The following is a 17689-nucleotide window of genomic DNA, read 5'->3' as shown; positions in this document are numbered from 1 at the left end:
GAGATGGGCGCACAACCCTAGAGTCGGACACGACTGGCCCGTATGGGAAGGGGTACCTTTACCTTTTACCTAGTCCTTAGAAATCCCACTCATTCTTTCTCTGTCTTGGTCTTAAGCAGTCGCTCTCCGCCAACACCCTGTGAGCACCAGCCCCAAATATATCGCTTCGTGATATCGCTTCCTCCGCCCAAATCAACAGTTGTAGAATCTGCATACAGTCACTGGCTTTTGTACACCTGGTATCCTATGTTCAACCAGTCACAAAATGTTTCTAGCACAAGCTAAAATCCCCCTAAAATTGGAGTACTTCCCCACAGAGTCAGTAGTTGTCAGGGATGAATCAGGAGAACCTTCCTCTGAGCTCCTGCCCCACTTTTAACATGGTTTTTGGTAAACTTGGTGTTCTAGAGTTATTTCAAAGGCTCCCGAATAAAATTGCAAGTTTTTCAGAAATCTTGAAGCCATGTGTATATTTTGGGGGAGGGAGAGTTGGATCTTTCTTTGGGAGGAACTGAAATTTGGGGGGAAATTGAAGGGTATGTGATACTTTAATATTGAGCCTAACCATCAAGGATCAAGAGTGCAATCCAGTACACACTTACCTAGGAGTAAATCCCATTGAACTCATTTGGACTTACTTCTGAGTAGACATGAATAGGACTGTGGTGTAAGGATGTAAAATATATTGTATATACCTTGCTATGTAAAATACTGCTGTTTGGTACATATATGAAATGCCTTGGCAATAACAGTATTATCTATAGGTTACAGCTCTCATTGGCAGCTGTTGCACCCAAGTACAGTATATATTTTTGTCAGTTGGGAAAATAGGAAAAGTTGTTAATGGATGACATCAACATTTGAGCAAATGAAAAATAGATTTTATTATCGGGACTTTTGAACAATATTATCATGCAGAATATCATGCACGCTATCATGCAGAAACAGAACTAACTCATATTTCTAGAGAACACAAACGCCCGTAACATGCAGCTTGAGGACTAGCAATATATTTGGACAGACACATTCTGCAGTTTCCAGAATACTGAAGAAGTTAATGTTATTTCATTATCATACACAATTGTTTGCATATTTAGCTGGGAGTAAATCCCTTTGAACTTGCTTGTGACTGAATAAATATGTACAGAGCTGTGTTAAAAGACTCATAGTCACTGTAGATAAAAAGTTGTCCTTATTTATTAGTTTCCATCCCAGTTCATTACTTATCATTGATGACAACTTAACTTCATCTCTCTAAGCAGAATCAATGTCTGAAAGATCCATCGTTTCTTACTCTGACCTTATTTCGAGTGTCATATTCAGAAAACAGAAAAATTGCAGGAATTGAAGCAAAAAGCTCAAAACAGTTTTGCTGCTAGTTCTGTGTGTATGTCCACATACAAGCAGCAGTTTATTTCCCAATGTAGAAGATACAGAAATCTGAAGCAGGGAACGTCTGATACTTTGTTGTGCAAATGCCTCGCCACCATGTTGCAGAAGCAATGGGCTCCGTAGGTTCCCAGATTGCCCTCCCACATTAAATACCTGATCACGTTCTGTTTTGTGAAGCATTTGAGAGTTTGAACTTACAGTGTTGCTTCTTTAGTAATTCAGTTGAAAGTGGCACCACTCCTTTAGAATCTTGGATCTAATAATTTCGCCTGTGTAACGATTTTAAAACACAGGCTTGAGAAGTGTTTCACTTTTCATGTTGAAGGTGAAAATATTCCGCATAGAGCTCCCCTGCCCAAATCACTAATATTTCTAGTTGAGGCCAGGGGTTGAGGCAAAGTCCAGTTTCCCCTCCCCCCCCTTACTCCAGACCTTCCCATTTCTGCTCCAGAGCAAGCTGCTCTCCTGTTGATCAGGTCTGCTCAGTGCACAGACACTCCCAAATTGGATCAGCTTCCAAGTGCTAGCCCACTATGGGAACATTGAAGATCCGTCTGTAAGGCGCTCAACCTACTTGTGTTCTGAGAACAAGTGAGACAGCAAAAGTTATGGGCATACTGGTGTTGGGTTGGAATAAACGACAGACGAGTAGTGGGTGTCATCTGGGAGGCATCTTCTCGAGCATGTCTCGGAGAGTCCCTTTTATTGAATATTACAGCATTGCCTCGTATGTGCTTGCTGCTGATTGGTTACACGTGATGCGTTACATTGGTTACACGTGGTGTCTGCGTACATCAGCAGAGCGAGCATAAGCCTGCCCCACCCTGTTGTGTCCCATTGCGCCCCATTTCCAGGCCACTTCCGGGTCTGCTGCAATGAGTGTGCGCACGGTCACACATCAATCGTATGCACGTAAAATGGTTGATGCCTTGTATATGCAGAGTACTTTCCTCTCCCAAATGAAAAAACCAATCCTGTTCCGTGTGGGAAAGGTTGATGAAGCTTCCAGGTTAGAGGATGGAGAATTCAGGCAGCCTTGAGCTCTGGCATTTGCCCTTTGGGTACCCTTGGGGTGGCACAGTTGGTGGCTGGTTTTTCTTGTGCACAGGAAAACCAGAAGCCTGTGAGACCAACTCATTCAACCATCTCCCAGAGGGTCACTCTCCTCATGCTCCAACACTTTCAAGCAAGCCTTCTGGTGGTCCAGCGAGGAAATGGGGGTTATATGTTGGTGTCTTCTAGCATCTGCCTGGGGTAAAGGGAGTCCCTACTGATCCCATATTCCAGAGCATTTGAGTTACGGGTGTTAAACACGCGCTGTTCCTAAAGTGAGCTCACACTGTCATTTGCACTGACCCTCTTCTTGCGTTGGACAGAGATGCTTGACAGCCACATGGTGGAGACGGAGGAGGAGCACCTGCTACTGGACCCTGGGAGTCTGCTGAAGCTCTACTGCAGCACCAACCACAGCCTTGCGATCATATGGTATAAGGAAGCCAAGCAGCTTTTCCCAAGCGGGCGCATCCACATGCGGCAGAGCATGCTGGAGATTGTGGAAGCCACCTATGAAGATTCAGGCCTGTACTCCTGCCGAGCGCAGAGCACCGGGGAAAGCCTGCGCAACTTCACCATCTCTGTTGTGGGTAAGAGATGTTCCAGCCTCTCTTCAGAATGGTGGCAACCCTCTTTTTTTGGTTTGAGGGAAGGCCGCATGGCACATGCTTGCTCAGTAATGTTTCTGCTCCTCAGGGCAAACACTTCTCCTCCTAGTCCAATGTGGAATGGAAAAATGAGAAGCGGTGTCAGTGGAAGAAGGTCTTAAGAGCTGAGGAAACAGCTCTATGACATTCTTGCCATGTCAGCACCCCAGGGGGAGAAGAGGTCCCTTTTTAAGAGTAAGAAGGGGACGGAAGTGTTAGGGATACCCAGAAACAACCCAAACGGCTAGCAAAGACTAGTATGTAAGAGAAGTAAGCAGCAAACAGAGGTGGGTTTTTAAAAATAAAATAAAAAGGGCAAAAAGTCTTAAGGGACCACTTGGAAACATTGATGAGGCTTGACATGACCCACAACTCACAGGTCAGCCACCCTTGGTTCATAGTGACTGGCAGTGGGTCTCCAGAGTCCTTCCTCGCCTAACTTGGAGATGCCAGAGAACCAGGGACCTTTGGCATGCAAAGCATCTGCTCTGCTACAGCTCCTAGTCAACACAGACCTTGCCACACTGCCGCCTCGCATGTCCCCTGGTCAAAGCAACAAGAATTTATTTAACTTGGCGCTCCTCCTAAAGGACACTACAATAGAAGCCTTGGTTTTCACAATGAAACTAGGCGGTTGCCTGGAACAGCTGGTAGATCTCAGATTACACCCCTTCTGTGAAGGTTGCGCGAGCTGCTTAATCACTTCCGGGCCTGTTCAAGGTTTTGTCTTCAACATGTAAAGCCCCAAATGACTTTGGTTTAAAAAAACAAAACAAAAACAAACCCTGATAGATTGCCTGCTCCTTTGTATTCTGCCCTGGGATTTAAGATCAGCAGGAGAGGCCCCACTGGTGGTCTGCTGACACCCTCAGAGGTCCAGGGGACAGTGTCACATGAGAAGGCCTTTTTTGTGGTGGCCCCCAAACTTCGAAACTCTTGATGTACTCCTGATATCAACGCTGGGGTTTTGTGCAGGCTTGTGCACGGTGGTTCTTTCTGTATATGCTTTTATTGTTTGGTGGTTGCTTTAATTTTTTGCTATCGATTGCATTTTACTGTTCGTATTGCATTGTCCACCTTCCCAGGGACCTTCGGTGAAGGGCACATCATTAAATGTACTAAATAAAGAATAAGCCAACAAATGAGCTAGAACTGTAGCAGCCAACAGTGTTTCTCCTCCTCTCCCCCCAGCCACCTTTGAACACACTCCAGTTAGCATTTCGCCTGCTACTCTACACTCCTGCTAAGAAAATGCTGGTCCACTGTAGCCAGGTGCTCTCTTGATAACTGCCACTTGTTCAGTGCCCTGTAGCTATTTAAGAAGCAAGACTACAAAACATTACCATTTTGTTTTCAGATTCATTGGCATCTGGTGATGACGATGAAGACAGTGGTGTGGAGAGTGCCCATGCCGATTCCCTTGAGGAGCCCATACATACCCGGCGAGGTCAGTATGCCTGCTTGGCTGGGCTTCACTCAGTTCTGGGTGCTGCTGCATGGTGGGAGAGGGAACTGGGTGAAGAAGGGGTGCTTAGTAAGTACTTGGACTCACGGTGGCCAGACATCTTCCTTTCTTACTTCCCAAGCCGCCTCTGCTGTCGATGTGTCCCAAAATTGTTTGATAACGGTTGCCTGCAAAGTAGGGATCTCTGCTTGAGATTGGAGCATATCCCAAAGCACACTCATTTCTCGTGGGACGTTGAGGTTCCCCAGTGGAAGGGTTGCCGTCATGCATTTTGGCACATCCCTAGGTCCCTATGAGACACCTGCCCTTCCCTTCCCATATCTCATTGGCGCATCCTTTCTCTGAGAGCAATCCATGGTTTGCTGCCACCATCAGTTAGAGCACCGAGCACCGACCTTTGTCCCTAAAGTGTGAGCCTCTCCTGAGCCTGAATGAAAAGCTGGAGCTAATAGTGTGATGCCTTTTTCAGCACCTTACTGGACACACCCTCACCGAATGGACAAGAAGCTGTATGCAGTCCCGGCAGGGAACACAGTCAAGTTCCGCTGCCCAGCCTCTGGGAGCCCCAACCCGACAATCCGCTGGCTGAAGAATGGGAGGGAATTCCGAGGGGAGCACCGGATTGGAGGGATCAGGGTAAGTGCCCAGCCCCTTAGAGGTTTGCCATCTCTCCCCTTGCCCTCCTTTCCCTTTTCATCCACCTGGCTGGGACCGCAGCTGCCTTGCCCACCAGGTTTTTATGAGTTAGGATTTGAGGGGTATGTGTGTGTGTGAGAGAGAGAGAGGCACAGGGGAACATGCTATAAGGAATCCACAATATTGCACAAGCCACTCAGCAGAGAACCAAGGGTCACCTCTGTGAGTTTGGGGAATTCAGCCTGCTGCCCAAAGACTCCAGGACCCTCTTCAGCACTTTCTTTGCCCCTGATCCCCTTTTGCTCTGGCTGCCCAAGCCTTGCCAGATCAATCTATTAATTTGCAAAAGTTTGCTTCCATCAAAAGAGCAGCTGCTAGATGTTTCCACCTCTTTTGCCAGCATTTCTCCTCCTTCTGCTCCCTAGCTCCATTCAGTGCATTGTTAAAAAAAGGTCAGCCTATGGACGTGCCCCATTCCTTAACAATGGAGCATGAACACATAATGCAAACACCATTGTTAAAATATCTGCACCGGCTGCCCATTTGCTACCGAGCCAGGTTCAAGGTTGATTGGTATTAATCTACAAAGCCCTGAAGAACATAGGTCCAGGGCACCTTAGGGGCTGCTGAAACCCTTATATGCCAGCACAATCACTGAGATAAGCTGCAGGAGTTTTGTTAGTTGCCCCTTGATTGGCAAGGCTCATTTGACACCAACATGAAATAGAGCCTTTAGTGTCATCAGCCCAGGCCTGTGGAGTGTTCTGCCAATAGATTCAGCAGGCTGCTTCTGCCCCAGCCTTTAAACACCTATGGGAAACTTTTCTATTCTGCCATGATTATGCAGGCAATTCAGAATACGGTCGCACCTTAGAAGTCGAACAGAATCCGTTCCAAAAGTCCGTTTGACTTCCAAAATGTCCAGAAACCAAAGCGTGGCTTCTCATTGGCTGCAGGAAGTTCCTGCAGCCAATCGGAAGCCCTGTCGGACATTTGGGTTCCAAAGAACGTTCACAAACCAGAACACTCATTTGGGAGCCAAAACATCCGCGTACCAAGGCGTTCAGAATCCAGGGTATGACTGTACGTACATCTTTTCACAACAGTTAGCTGATGGTCTCTGTTTTTTAAATTGTTACATGTTTTTTAATATATAGATACTAAACAGCTTTGATATGTTACTATGATACACCAGTATATAAATAGTTTTGTAAATGAAGAAATATTTGCTGGCCTTAGTATATAGCTCAAAGGATTTGTGTCTAAAACAAGGGACTTTTGTTGGCCTATGAGCAGCTGTGCCCTGAGCTTAGCTGTCAACTTTTCCCTTTTCTTGCGAGGAATCCTATTCGGAATAAGGGAATTTCCCTTTTAAAAAGGGAAACGTTGACAGCTATGGCCCTGAGAGAGATGGACAGCTCTTTTAAAAGAAGGTGATAACCTTGGCTCCTGCCTTTTCCTCTTTCCACCCAGCTAAGGCATCAACACTGGAGCTTGGTCATGGAGAGTGTGGTGCCTTCAGACCGAGGCAACTACACTTGCCTGGTGGAGAACAAGTTTGGCAGCATCCGCTACAGCTACTTCCTGGATGTGCTAGGTGAGGCGAACTTCTCCCTGCCGTACTGCTCCAAATCTAGATATGTGACCCCCCCCCCTAGCAACATGTGAAAAAAAGACAAGGAAAGTGGCTGCCCCCCCCTCCCCCACCTTCAGCCTGAAAAGCTCCTCACTCCTTTGCCGATGAGGGCGCCCGAGTCTGTGTGGGATGCCAGACCCCAGTTCCCTGGCAGCCTGCCAGGTTCCTGTGGGAAGGAACAAGGCTCGCCACCCTGACCTCAGGCACCCCCAAAGAGAAGGAAAATGCCCCGAACCCGCTTTTGACTTCAAAGGGAGTTGGAGATCTCCCAGGCCATAAAGTCAGATGAAATTAATTAGCCCTGCCTAGATCTATAGGACTAGCTCTAAGCCTTTTGCTCCCTTATCTCTCAGCCCCTCATTATCTGTCTTCTCTGGGCTTACTTGTAATCACCGGAAAGAGGCTCTGGAGCCAGTCATGGGTGGGAGTTCAGCCCATGGCATTAAGTAATATCAGATCTGCTGGGCTGGAAAGAGATGGCAGGCAGTGGGGGTGGGAGAGAGACATTCAGATCCCACCAGGCCTTTAGGCAGGACTGCATATACTGCTGTACTAGGGAGCTTTGAGAAGAAAGTGCTGCGCTTTGATAGATGGGGTAACTCCCTGACAGTTGGCTGCGCCTCTGCACTCCCGGACGGCTGCGATAGCACTATCAGCTCCGTGTGCAGTGATTTATGTGCTGTAGAGCATGACCTTAGCTCCTCTGGGGGGGGACCTGGCAGTCTTCAGCTGTGCTGGACAACAACTTTCCCTGCTCTCTTCCTGGCAGAGAGATCTCCGCACAGGCCTATCTTGCAAGCCGGGCTGCCGGCCAACACCACCGCAGTGGTGGGCAGCGACGTTGAGTTCTTCTGCAAGGTGTACAGCGACGCCCAGCCCCACATACAGTGGCTCAAGCACATTGAAGTGAATGGCAGCAGCTACGGCCCAGATGGAGTCCCCTATGTGCAAGTGCTTAAGGTAACCAGAGCTCCCCTTTTTTTGCAGAGATTTTCCATTGCCAGAAAGGTCGCTTTCCCCCACACTTTTAGGCAAACAACAGAGGTCACAGAGTGGGGGGAGCAGGGTCTGGATAGGAAGTGGCACCTTTCAGTGGGCTAGATTTAGACCAGGGGCCCCTAGTTGCTGACCCCTCATCTGTGGAGCCAAGGGCACATATAGCCTATTACCCATATTAAGAATTGCACATTTTGCAATATGCGCCTGAACTAACATTTTCAAACCAAAAGTTTATCTAAAAAGAAGGCTTTTACAAGAGTGATTGCTGTGTTTATTTGCAAAGAAAGAGAGGAGACTGGCTGAGATGCTACTTTCAATAGCACCAACTCTGTGAGCTTAGAGCAGAGCTTTCCAAACCTTTCATGTTAGTGACACACTTTTTTAGACATGCATCATTATGTGACAAAGTAATTCAGTTTTGCTAACAAACCAGAAGTTACACTAACCCCTTTCCAGCCCCAGAAGGAGCATAGGGAGTGTTTGCACATCACACCTACACACTGCAGTCGAGTGTCGTGACACACAGTTTGGAAAGATGTGGCTTATATGTCCAGAAAACAAGCAAACACGAAGAGCTGCATCATCAGTCTAGCACTGTCCCAGTCGGGTTGCTTATTCTCACAGCAGAGTTGTTGTGTCTCAAGCCCAGAGGCTTCATACATGATTTTCTGTAGAAGAGTTGCTTGGAAGTAATAAAACTTAGCAATGGCTGTGGTGCCCGTATTTAGGACATCCTCTCCAGAGATTGGGGTACATGACTATCAATCAAGCATTTATCAGATAAAGATGCACCCTTGAAATATATATTGGCAGCAAGCAAGATGTTCCCCTTCCAATGAGAAGCTTGAATAACCTTTTTGTGTCAATGAGAACTAATGCTTTTCTCCCTGCCTCCCACTGGCAACTTATTTTGGCAGACGGCAGATATTAACAGCTCAGAGGTGGAAGTGCTGTACCTGCGCAATGTCTCCATGGAAGATGCTGGGGAATATACCTGCCTGGCAGGGAATTCCATTGGCCTGTCATACCAGTCAGCTTGGCTCACTGTGCTTCCAGGTGAGAAAGGACGGTGGATGATTGGATGGGAGGAAAGATGGATGATGGTAGTAGGGTATCCCTTTGCAGAGCTAGAAGCAGAGATTACCTTTCCTAATAGAGACGCTTGGGGGTTGGGGGTGGGACTATACTGTGCATGTCGTACCCCTGTAGAATATCCAATGAGATGAATGTGCTGAAGAGACAGACAGAGAGATAAATGGCTGAAAACAAATTGCAAGACACACTGCCCCACTTGCATTAAGTTGCCAATCAATCAGTCAACATGACAGATCTATTCACTGTAGAATTATACAGAACAATCTACTGTTGTCTTTTGTCAGAATATCAATCACAATATGACAGCTTCAGTCCATCAGAAGAGATGCTGCACTTCTCAGTGTATAAATCCTGAAAAGACAGACTGGATTTTGGCCACTTTTAAGTCCCTTGATTTGAATGGAGAATTAGGGCAGGCAGGTGAAAAATCAGACAGGGCCCTTGCAGCTTGAATAGTTGTGTAGACCAACACTCCTACACAGCTATTAAAGATGCAGGTAATATAAATGGGTGGAGACTAGGTGCTGTTTTTTAATACCCACAAATTAGACATATTCCACTGATTAAAAACAAAAAGGCCTAAGCACATCTTAAGGGGTGGGGTGGGGAATTGTAATGAAATGAATTCTGCCTAGACTTTGAACGGATAGAGCTTAAAAACAGCACATTGTATATGTAATTAAATGCGGAAGAGATACTGCATGAAATTCCAGGAGCTAGGATAATTTCTGTTTAGCAAAGCTCTAGGTTTTCACTGAAAGGCAACTGCCTTAAAACAGCTATGTGATGGGTCAAGGATAGCTCAAGGATGAGAGCATGATCTAGCCAGAGTTAAGTTTTTACACCCCATTTATGAAAGTCAAAGTGATCTAAACACACGTTAGGCTCTCTCATTGAAATCAGTGGGGTGTCTTTTTTTATGGTACTGATGGGCTCTGCAGACAGGCTGCTTTTGCAGGCCGATGTGCACACGGTGCAGCACAGCCATGTTCCCTCCAGCCCAGCTGGCTGCCTGCTGTGGTCAAAGCAGGCTTAACCCCCCTGAAGCACGCTAACTGTGGATTTATTTGCTATTGCAGAAGAAGAAGAAGTGCAAGAGGCAAATGCCCCTGAAATCAAGTATACTGATATAATTATCTACACTTCGGGATCTTTGGCCATCGCAATGGCTATTGTCATTGTTGTCTTGTGCCGGATGCAAACCCAGCCGAGCAAGCAGCCCTTGGAGCCCATGGCCGTACACAAGCTCTCCAAATTCCCGCTCATTCGGCAGGTAGGTACTGAGAGACCCAGAACTAACCTTAAAGTGGGTCAGAAGGATCCATTGTGCCACTGCAGTGGTTTTCAAGGGCCCACAATGTTGTCTGCTGGCTCGGACCAAGAGTCAGCAATGGACAAAGTGAGGTACTCAGATCCTCTGAGTACAACTAATTATTCAGGGTAGTAAAATTGCAGTCAGACCATGCAGATCTCTGAAAACAGCTCTCCCAAGTTCAGTTAAATTCACCCTTCCCTGTTCACTGTCAGGGCAGCGTCTGGTTGGCTAGATGGACCTTGTTCGCATTGTAGATGGCTCTTATTGGTGTTAGGTGTGCGTGTTCTGCCCTGTCCCTTGTTTCATTGTGTCCTTTGTGCCCTTGTCTAGTCCGTTCTTGCTCTGGAGTGAAACAGTGTCTGTGGGCCAATCTACTTGAATGTTGGGTCTTTCTCCACAGTTCTCCTTGGAATCCAGCTCCTCAGGGAAGTCCACCACATCACTGATGCGTGTCACCCGCCTCTCCTCAAGCTGCACACCCATGCTGGCTGGCGTCATGGAAGTGGAGCTGCCTCTGGACTCCAAGTGGGAATTCCCACGAGACAGGTAAGTCTTGTGAAGTGCAGCGCAGCTTTCTTCTGCATGTGCCACTGAGGATGCTGGCCAGGCTCTCACGTGACTCACACAATGGCAAAACCGCCTTCTCACCAAACTTGTATCAAAATGTGTGTTTATTAACACAAAGAGCTACTTCCCACATGATGTACAGCTGCCCAATTAATTGATAGTGTCCTTAGGCCCAGGCTTGTCTGTGTTCACGGAGAGGAAGCAGCAGGTTGTGAAGTTCAGGTGTGCCTGGCTGCACAGGACTCTCAGTGGTTCCCACCAGCACAGTGGCTCCAAAAATGGCATCACAGCTGCCGCATACCATCTGGTACGCATGTGCTTCAGTTTCACATGTTATTTCCCCCTCACAAGCACAGCAAGTAGAGTGGCCAAGTACCACAAAGAGGGAAGGCAGTAGAGTGAATGAGAGTACCGCTTTCTTCAAAGAACAAAACTGGAGAGGAGTCCATTGTAACCCTGCTTAGCTCTGTGACTAAGGGCTAGCTATAAAAATTGTCTGGTATCAAAAGCCGTGCAGTTTGTCTCTTGAATTGTTGCCTGTAGAACAAAGGTGGGGAACCTCAGACTGAGGGGCCAGGTGTGTGTGTGTGTGTGTGTGTGTGTGTGTGTGTACGTGTACGTCAGCTACTATACAATGGCAAAATTTACACCCATTGCCTCACTCACTTTTACACACACATAATTTTATTGTATGCTGCCTTTCCATAGGTCAAACCATCCTCAAGGCAGCTTACAACATGGAACAAAATACATAACTACAACACAACAAAAGTAGTCATAAACAATAAATTAAACAATAAAAAAACACAAAACCAAACTGAACAATTTCCACATAAAATGCAACAAAATCTAAAATAAAATACAAAAAACTAATGGCAACAACCATCCTCCCAAACAATACTCCAGGCCAAGAGTCTGCTCAGCAGCCTCAGCTTTTATAGCTGGAGTCAGTCAGGGCCCCACCTTCCCAGGCCAGGTGGAAAGGGCAGACACAGCAGGGAGCAGGTCTTCCAGGACTCACAGACAAGATGGACCTTTGTCTCTGGCATATGGCCCTCAGAAGATTGCCTCGAAGGGAATGCTGCCCTTGTGCTGGAAAAGGTTTCCCACTCCAGCTGCTACGGTCTCTTGGAAATGAACTTGTTAGCGAATTCTTCGAAATGAAAGGAATTTGTTAGTCAATGCACTGTATAGACATTGATGAACGCCCACCAATGATGCTTATACGTATCACCTCACCTCACCACTTGGGATAGTTCATGCATGGGCCTGGGAGAGAACATTGGGTCAGATTTCTCTGTTGTGGTTGAGGCCCTGCAAATGCACCTGGTGCAGCTAACATCTGATTCTGCCCCACTGCAGGGGACCTGCCAGCTTTTGGATACAGCCATGAGTTTAGGTCCCACCCACCCAAATGCATCTGTACCCTTGACGACATGAGATTGTCCTTTTAAGGAGGCTTTCTACCCTTCTTTTTCCCCAGGCTTGTGCTGGGCAAGCCACTGGGTGAGGGCTGCTTTGGGCAAGTGGTGAGAGCAGAAGCCTACGGCATCGATCAAGAACGGCCAGAGCGACCCATCACAGTGGCTGTCAAGATGCTCAAAGGTAACCACAATCAATATACAGGGCTAAGAGAGCCTAAATCATTGGACTTCAGTTCTTCCACTGTTGGATTCTAGTCTAGATCATGGGACGCCCCAGTCTGACTTCCTTCTGTTGCCTTGCCAGATAATGCCACTGACAAAGACTTGGCTGACCTCATCTCAGAAATGGAAATGATGAAACTGATGGACCAACACAAGAATATAATCAACCTGTTAGGAGTCTGTACACAGGATGGTAAGTGATGGTCTCTTTGGGCTGGGAAGCAGAGGATACCGGGTGCTGTGAGGAAAGAGGCAGGGATGTTTGGGAAGTCAGGAGAGACCAATAGGAGGGGCCAATAGGAGGATGCTGCAACTGAACAATGGAGCTCTGATGTTCCAGGATAGGAGCAGACATTGTGTGGGATTTATGAAGGCTGCACCTGAGAGCACAGGCTCACATATAACTCCTGACTGCAGGGCCTCTCTATGTGATCGTGGAGTTTGCTGCCAAGGGGAACTTGCGGGAGTACCTGCGCGCCCGTCGCCCTCCCACGCCAGACTACACCTTTGATATCACCAAGATGCCTGAGGAGCAGCTGTCCTTCAAAGACTTGGTCTCCTGTGTTTACCAGGTGGCACGTGGCATGGAGTATCTGGAGTCCAAGCGGGTAAGAGCAGCCTCACCCAAACAGCTTCCCTCTCACCAACCCTAGCGGATCCTTGCTTAAGCAGAAATGACTGGTGCCCAATGGGCAAGTGTCATCTGAAGCGTTGGCAGGTCCTGTTGGAGTGCCAACAGTGAAGGCTCTAAGCCAAGCATTGGCACTCTAAAGCTTTTGCTGGGCTCTTAACTAGCCTGCAAGGGTCAGTTACATGAGGGTTAGGTGTACCAAAGGAGAGAGGGGTGTATGTACCAGGCCTGGGCAGCCATCACGTGATGAAGGAGTGAATGGCAAGGCAGAGAGGCAGTGAAGCTCCTGACTCTTGTGGCAGATGCAGCAACAACCCATTAGCCCAGATGTGTCTGCCATTGGACTGCAGTCTGGGCTGCAGTGGGCTCTCCTGATCCTCAGAGAGGGTTCATCTCTTCCCCCGCCTCTCTCTCTCTCTCTGCAGTGCATTCACCGGGACCTGGCTGCTCGCAACGTCCTTGTCACTGAAGAAAACGTCATGAAAATTGCGGATTTTGGCTTGGCCCGGGGTGTTCATGACATTGACTACTACAAAAAAACCAGCAATGTGAGTGAGATGGTATTTGAGAGGCACAGGAGGGGAAGACTCAGAATTGCCAACAGGCTTTGGAAATACGCAATGCGGTTGGGAAAAAGAGAGGAGGGTGGGCACTGGGGGAGAGCAATTACTGTGCTCTGTATTTCTTAACAAGAAATGGTTAACAATGTATGGAAGCCAGCTTGGGAGGGTAGCTACCCTGACAGGTGGCATATCAACTTTTTAAATAATTATGTAGTATAAAGTAGTGGAGAAACCTTCATAGCCCTTTGTGTGTGCATACACACGTTCTTGCACTACCCTGTTAGTGAAGAGAGATATTTTTTTACTTTCAGTTAATTCAGGGTCTTGTAGGAAAGTAGGATGAGCACATCTATGGGAGTGGATATGTGGCTATTGCTCAGTGGATGCTAGGGGGTGGAACTCAGAAGAGGAGACATTGTCCAGGGAAAGTGTCAATGAACTGAGAGCTTTTATTTTTTCTCCCCACAGGGTCGTCTACCCGTAAAATGGATGGCACCAGAGGCTCTTTTTGACAGGGTGTACACCCACCAGAGTGATGTGTAAGTATGACTCTGCAAAGCTCTTGCAATCACATCATCCTGCACACCCATATCTGGCAGAGCAGCTGAGCTACTGTGTTTTTAAAAGGGAGAAGTTGCCTTATACTAAAGCAGAGCATTGATCCATCTTGCTCAGTACTGCCTACCAGTGTTGCTCAAACTTTGGTCCCTGGCTGTTGTTGGACCACAAGTCCCATCATCCCTAGTTAGCAGGAGCAGTAGTCAGGGATGATGGAGGTTGTACTCCAACAACATCTGGAGACCCACATTTGAGAAACACTGACATACACTAGCTCCCTGGGGCCTTTCCTATTTTTACTTAAAGATACAAAAAATTGAACTTGGGGTGTTTTGCATGCAAGCTACAGCCCTTTCCCAACCATCCTGGCTGTATGGAGAACAAATGGGCCTATTTGTCAGTCCTACTAGATGAACCATAAGTGGCATGGAAAAGCCAGGGCACAATGCATGCCTGCCTGCCTGCATAAAGATGACAAGAAGCATAGAGTTGCTTGCTCCCTGTAAAGTGGTCCATCTTTGTAACCTGTCTCCAGCATATGTAACTTCAATACATTCCACCTCTGTGGTCACAAATCCATCTTTGTGAGATTTTGCTGAAGTAGTGCACATTCCACAGGGGCAAGGCCCACCTTCTGATGCTTTGTGGTAGTGTAGGGCTAATCTGGACATATCCACCTCGAATTTCTTTATGGCTTTCTTGCCCCTTTATTTTCCCTGACCCTCAACTGTGCTTTCAGGTGGTCCTTTGGCATCCTGATGTGGGAGATCTTTACATTGGGTGGTTCTCCATATCCGGGCATCCCGGTGGAAGAACTCTTCAAGCTCCTGAGAGAAGGTCACCGGATGGACAAGCCCTCCAACTGCACCCACGAACTGTAAGTGCCGCCGTGTCTATGCCTCTTGTGGGCTTGATCTTAACCACAGCACTTGCATCCCATATTATGGAATGCTCTAGCCTGAGGCTGAGATGTCCCCTCCCCTTTTCCCAAACAGATACATGATGATGCGTGAGTGCTGGCATGCTGTGCCTTCCCAGCGGCCCACCTTCAAGCAGCTGGTAGAGGGACTGGATAAGGTCTTGGTTGCTGTCTCTGAAGAGGTAGGTTCAGACCACTAGGAAGAGGCACAAACACAGCTGTTTCAGAAACTCTTTTATGTTCCCTGAAACAGAAGCAGAGGGAGCCAAGCCTTTGTCCCTTGTGAATGCTGACAGGGTGTCCTTTCTCTCTTTCCCTCCAGTATCTGGACCTGTCAATGCCCTTTGAACAGTATTCTCCATCCTGCGAAGACACGACCAGCACCTGCTCCTCCGACGACTCTGTCTTCACCCATGACCCTCTGCCCATCACCCCCTGCCTCTTCCCCTACCACAATGTGCGGACATGAGGAGAGTAGCAGGCAGTGGACCCCAGGGCAGGATTTCCTCTCTCTCTATTCCTAGAGGATTATGCAGCTTGGGAGCAGAAGTTCTTACATTGTCCCTGGTGGAAGAAAATGCTGGGAGCCATATCAGCAGGGGCTGAGAGTGCATCTCAGGGTCCTGGAGCCTGCTGGACACCCGCAACTTAAAGGTTCCCTGGCGAGGACTGGATGCCTTCCTTGTAAACTTCTGCAGGTGCTCCCAGCACTCGTGCTGGTGCCTTCTTGCCCTATAATCTCAGGTTCCCTCAAAGCCGTTGCTCTAGCTGAGCCTTGGATGCTGCCAGCTGTCTGAGGAGAAGTAGGACCAGATAAGCAGGGAGGAACCTAATCCCAGGGAGAGCAGCACTCTCGACATGCCTGGGCTCCCCCTTCACCCAACCCATGGGACCATTCCCCCCAGCCATGGGGCGCCCTGCTTGTTTGTTTGATACTATTCCCAATTTAATAATATTTTTATGAAATCTCATTATTTGGCAGGAGCCAGCCAGCTTTCTCAGGCCCACCCCATCCGCACCTGGACACACGACCACAAGGACAGACGTTTTGAGTGGGGCGTGGCCCTTCCCTCCTGGCTCCTGCTGTCCCCTGTACATAACCCTAGAGATAAATATTTATGTACATATCATTTCTAATGCACATGAATTATCCACACCCATAAATTATTTTTTTGGAATAGAGCCTTCTGCCTGGGCCGTTTCTTTGCTCCAGGGAAAGGTATGGCCTGCTTCCAAGGAAGGGTTAGCCTCTGCTGGGACCCAGCTGCTAGCGAAGTGGATCTTGAAGTACCACCATCTCTCCCATAGGGCTGGGAAGGCAGCTCAGACCACTTGGGTCTTGACTTGCCTGGCTGCATCAGTCATATGTCAAGGCCAAGTGGGACTACTGCACCTTAACTGGGCTTTTGTCTAGGTGGATGCTGTGGAAGTGCTCTCTATTTGATGGACAGCCTGTGGTTCTTATCCTTTCTGTGATAACTGCTGGAGAGAAGTTGATTGGCCAGTTGGATCCTTCTCTCAGTGCCCCCATCGAAGCCTCAAGATCATGGCCAGATCTTGGGCCAGCTGTAAACCAAGGAAGTACAGTGCTTGCAACACCCCAAAGACTAAGGAGGAGGGAATATAAGCACATCTGTCTAGGGGTGGTGGTGAATGAAGCCTTTGACCCTTGGAAGAGTCCTTCCAAGCCTGTTTTGCTGGTGGCTGGCTCTTCCTAGCAGTGAGCGCTGGCACAACTTATGCCACATTCAGCCTATGAGGCTTCAGCTTCTATGTCCGTCATCAAAGATTGGGTGGATTTGAGCCCAAGCAGGCACCTGTACTGTCTGCTTGCATGCAGAGTGTGCACCTGTGTGCTTTTCCCGTAGCGTGGAGCAGGCCAAAGAAGGGGGGGGGGAGGCAGGGGCATCACTTCCATTCCTGCTCAGCTTGCTCACGCACAAAGCACTCCCCCATCTGTTCTGCATTAGCCGCTGTTCCGTTTAAGCCACCGTGAACTCTGCTACCAGCATCTCCCTGAAATTGATCCAGCAACTGGCCACTCTTTCAGAGCCTGGGAATCTATCTCTGGATACAGCAGAGCCCAGTGGGAATATTCCTCCCCCTCCCAGCTATTGGTCTGAGCACAATGATCTCAAAGGGAGCCCTCAGAACCCTCCTTTTCTGCTTCATCGTAGTTGCAGAGGATCTGGCATGCCAGGAAGCTGGAGAAGGATATTTAGGGGAAGCGTTTGACCATTTATTGCTTCCGACTCCAGCCCCCTTTGCATGCGGGATGCCCGGTGCCGGCCCGCTCTTCCTCCCGCCACTGAGCTATGCACAAAGCATGGGCTCAGCCCCAGGAGGTAGCTGCAGCTGTCCGTCTCCCCCACCCTGCCCCATCCACTTGGTTTAAAGTTTCACAAGAGACCTTGTGAAGGAATTGCAACCCCTGCTGTCCCAGTGGGGATAGGGTTTCAATGGGCCATTTCCCCCTGCGCTGCTTCCTCTCTCCCAGCTGTAGCCCATCGTTCCCCCTCCAGCTGGGTTGAGAAGGGATGAGAAACACAGCGCCAGAAGCAGCCTGT

General features: G+C 48.2%; 1 protein-coding gene across 7 annotated transcripts in view; it reads left to right on the top strand.

The window, feature by feature from the left end:
- The window catches only part of FGFR4 (fibroblast growth factor receptor 4), a 47066-nt gene extending 30762 nt beyond the window's left edge, over positions 1 to 16304 (top strand). For all 7 annotated transcript variants that reach the window (XM_083422770.1, XM_083422774.1, XM_083422768.1 and 4 more), the window contains 16 exons: positions 2769 to 3035; positions 4450 to 4539; positions 5027 to 5193; positions 6667 to 6790; positions 7599 to 7789; positions 8746 to 8884; positions 10003 to 10196; positions 10639 to 10784; positions 12289 to 12410; positions 12534 to 12644; positions 12869 to 13059; positions 13508 to 13630; positions 14114 to 14184; positions 14943 to 15080; positions 15199 to 15304; positions 15445 to 16304. In XM_083422770.1, coding sequence (XP_083278896.1) covers positions 2769 to 3035; positions 4450 to 4539; positions 5027 to 5193; positions 6667 to 6790; positions 7599 to 7789; positions 8746 to 8884; positions 10003 to 10196; positions 10639 to 10784; positions 12289 to 12410; positions 12534 to 12644; positions 12869 to 13059; positions 13508 to 13630; positions 14114 to 14184; positions 14943 to 15080; positions 15199 to 15304; positions 15445 to 15591 — 2327 coding nt within the window. In that variant the 3' untranslated portion in view covers positions 15592 to 16304. The remainder of the gene's footprint in view (positions 1 to 2768; positions 3036 to 4449; positions 4540 to 5026; positions 5194 to 6666; positions 6791 to 7598; positions 7790 to 8745; positions 8885 to 10002; positions 10197 to 10638; positions 10785 to 12288; positions 12411 to 12533; positions 12645 to 12868; positions 13060 to 13507; positions 13631 to 14113; positions 14185 to 14942; positions 15081 to 15198; positions 15305 to 15444) is intronic.
- Positions 16305 to 17689: the final 1385 nt, after the last annotated feature.

This window comes from Podarcis tiliguerta, assembly GCF_965153285.1.
Source record: "Podarcis tiliguerta genome assembly, chromosome: 2".
Classification (NCBI taxonomy): Eukaryota; Metazoa; Chordata; class Lepidosauria; order Squamata; family Lacertidae; genus Podarcis; species Podarcis tiliguerta.
This window is presented reverse-complemented; position numbering and strand designations above follow the sequence as displayed.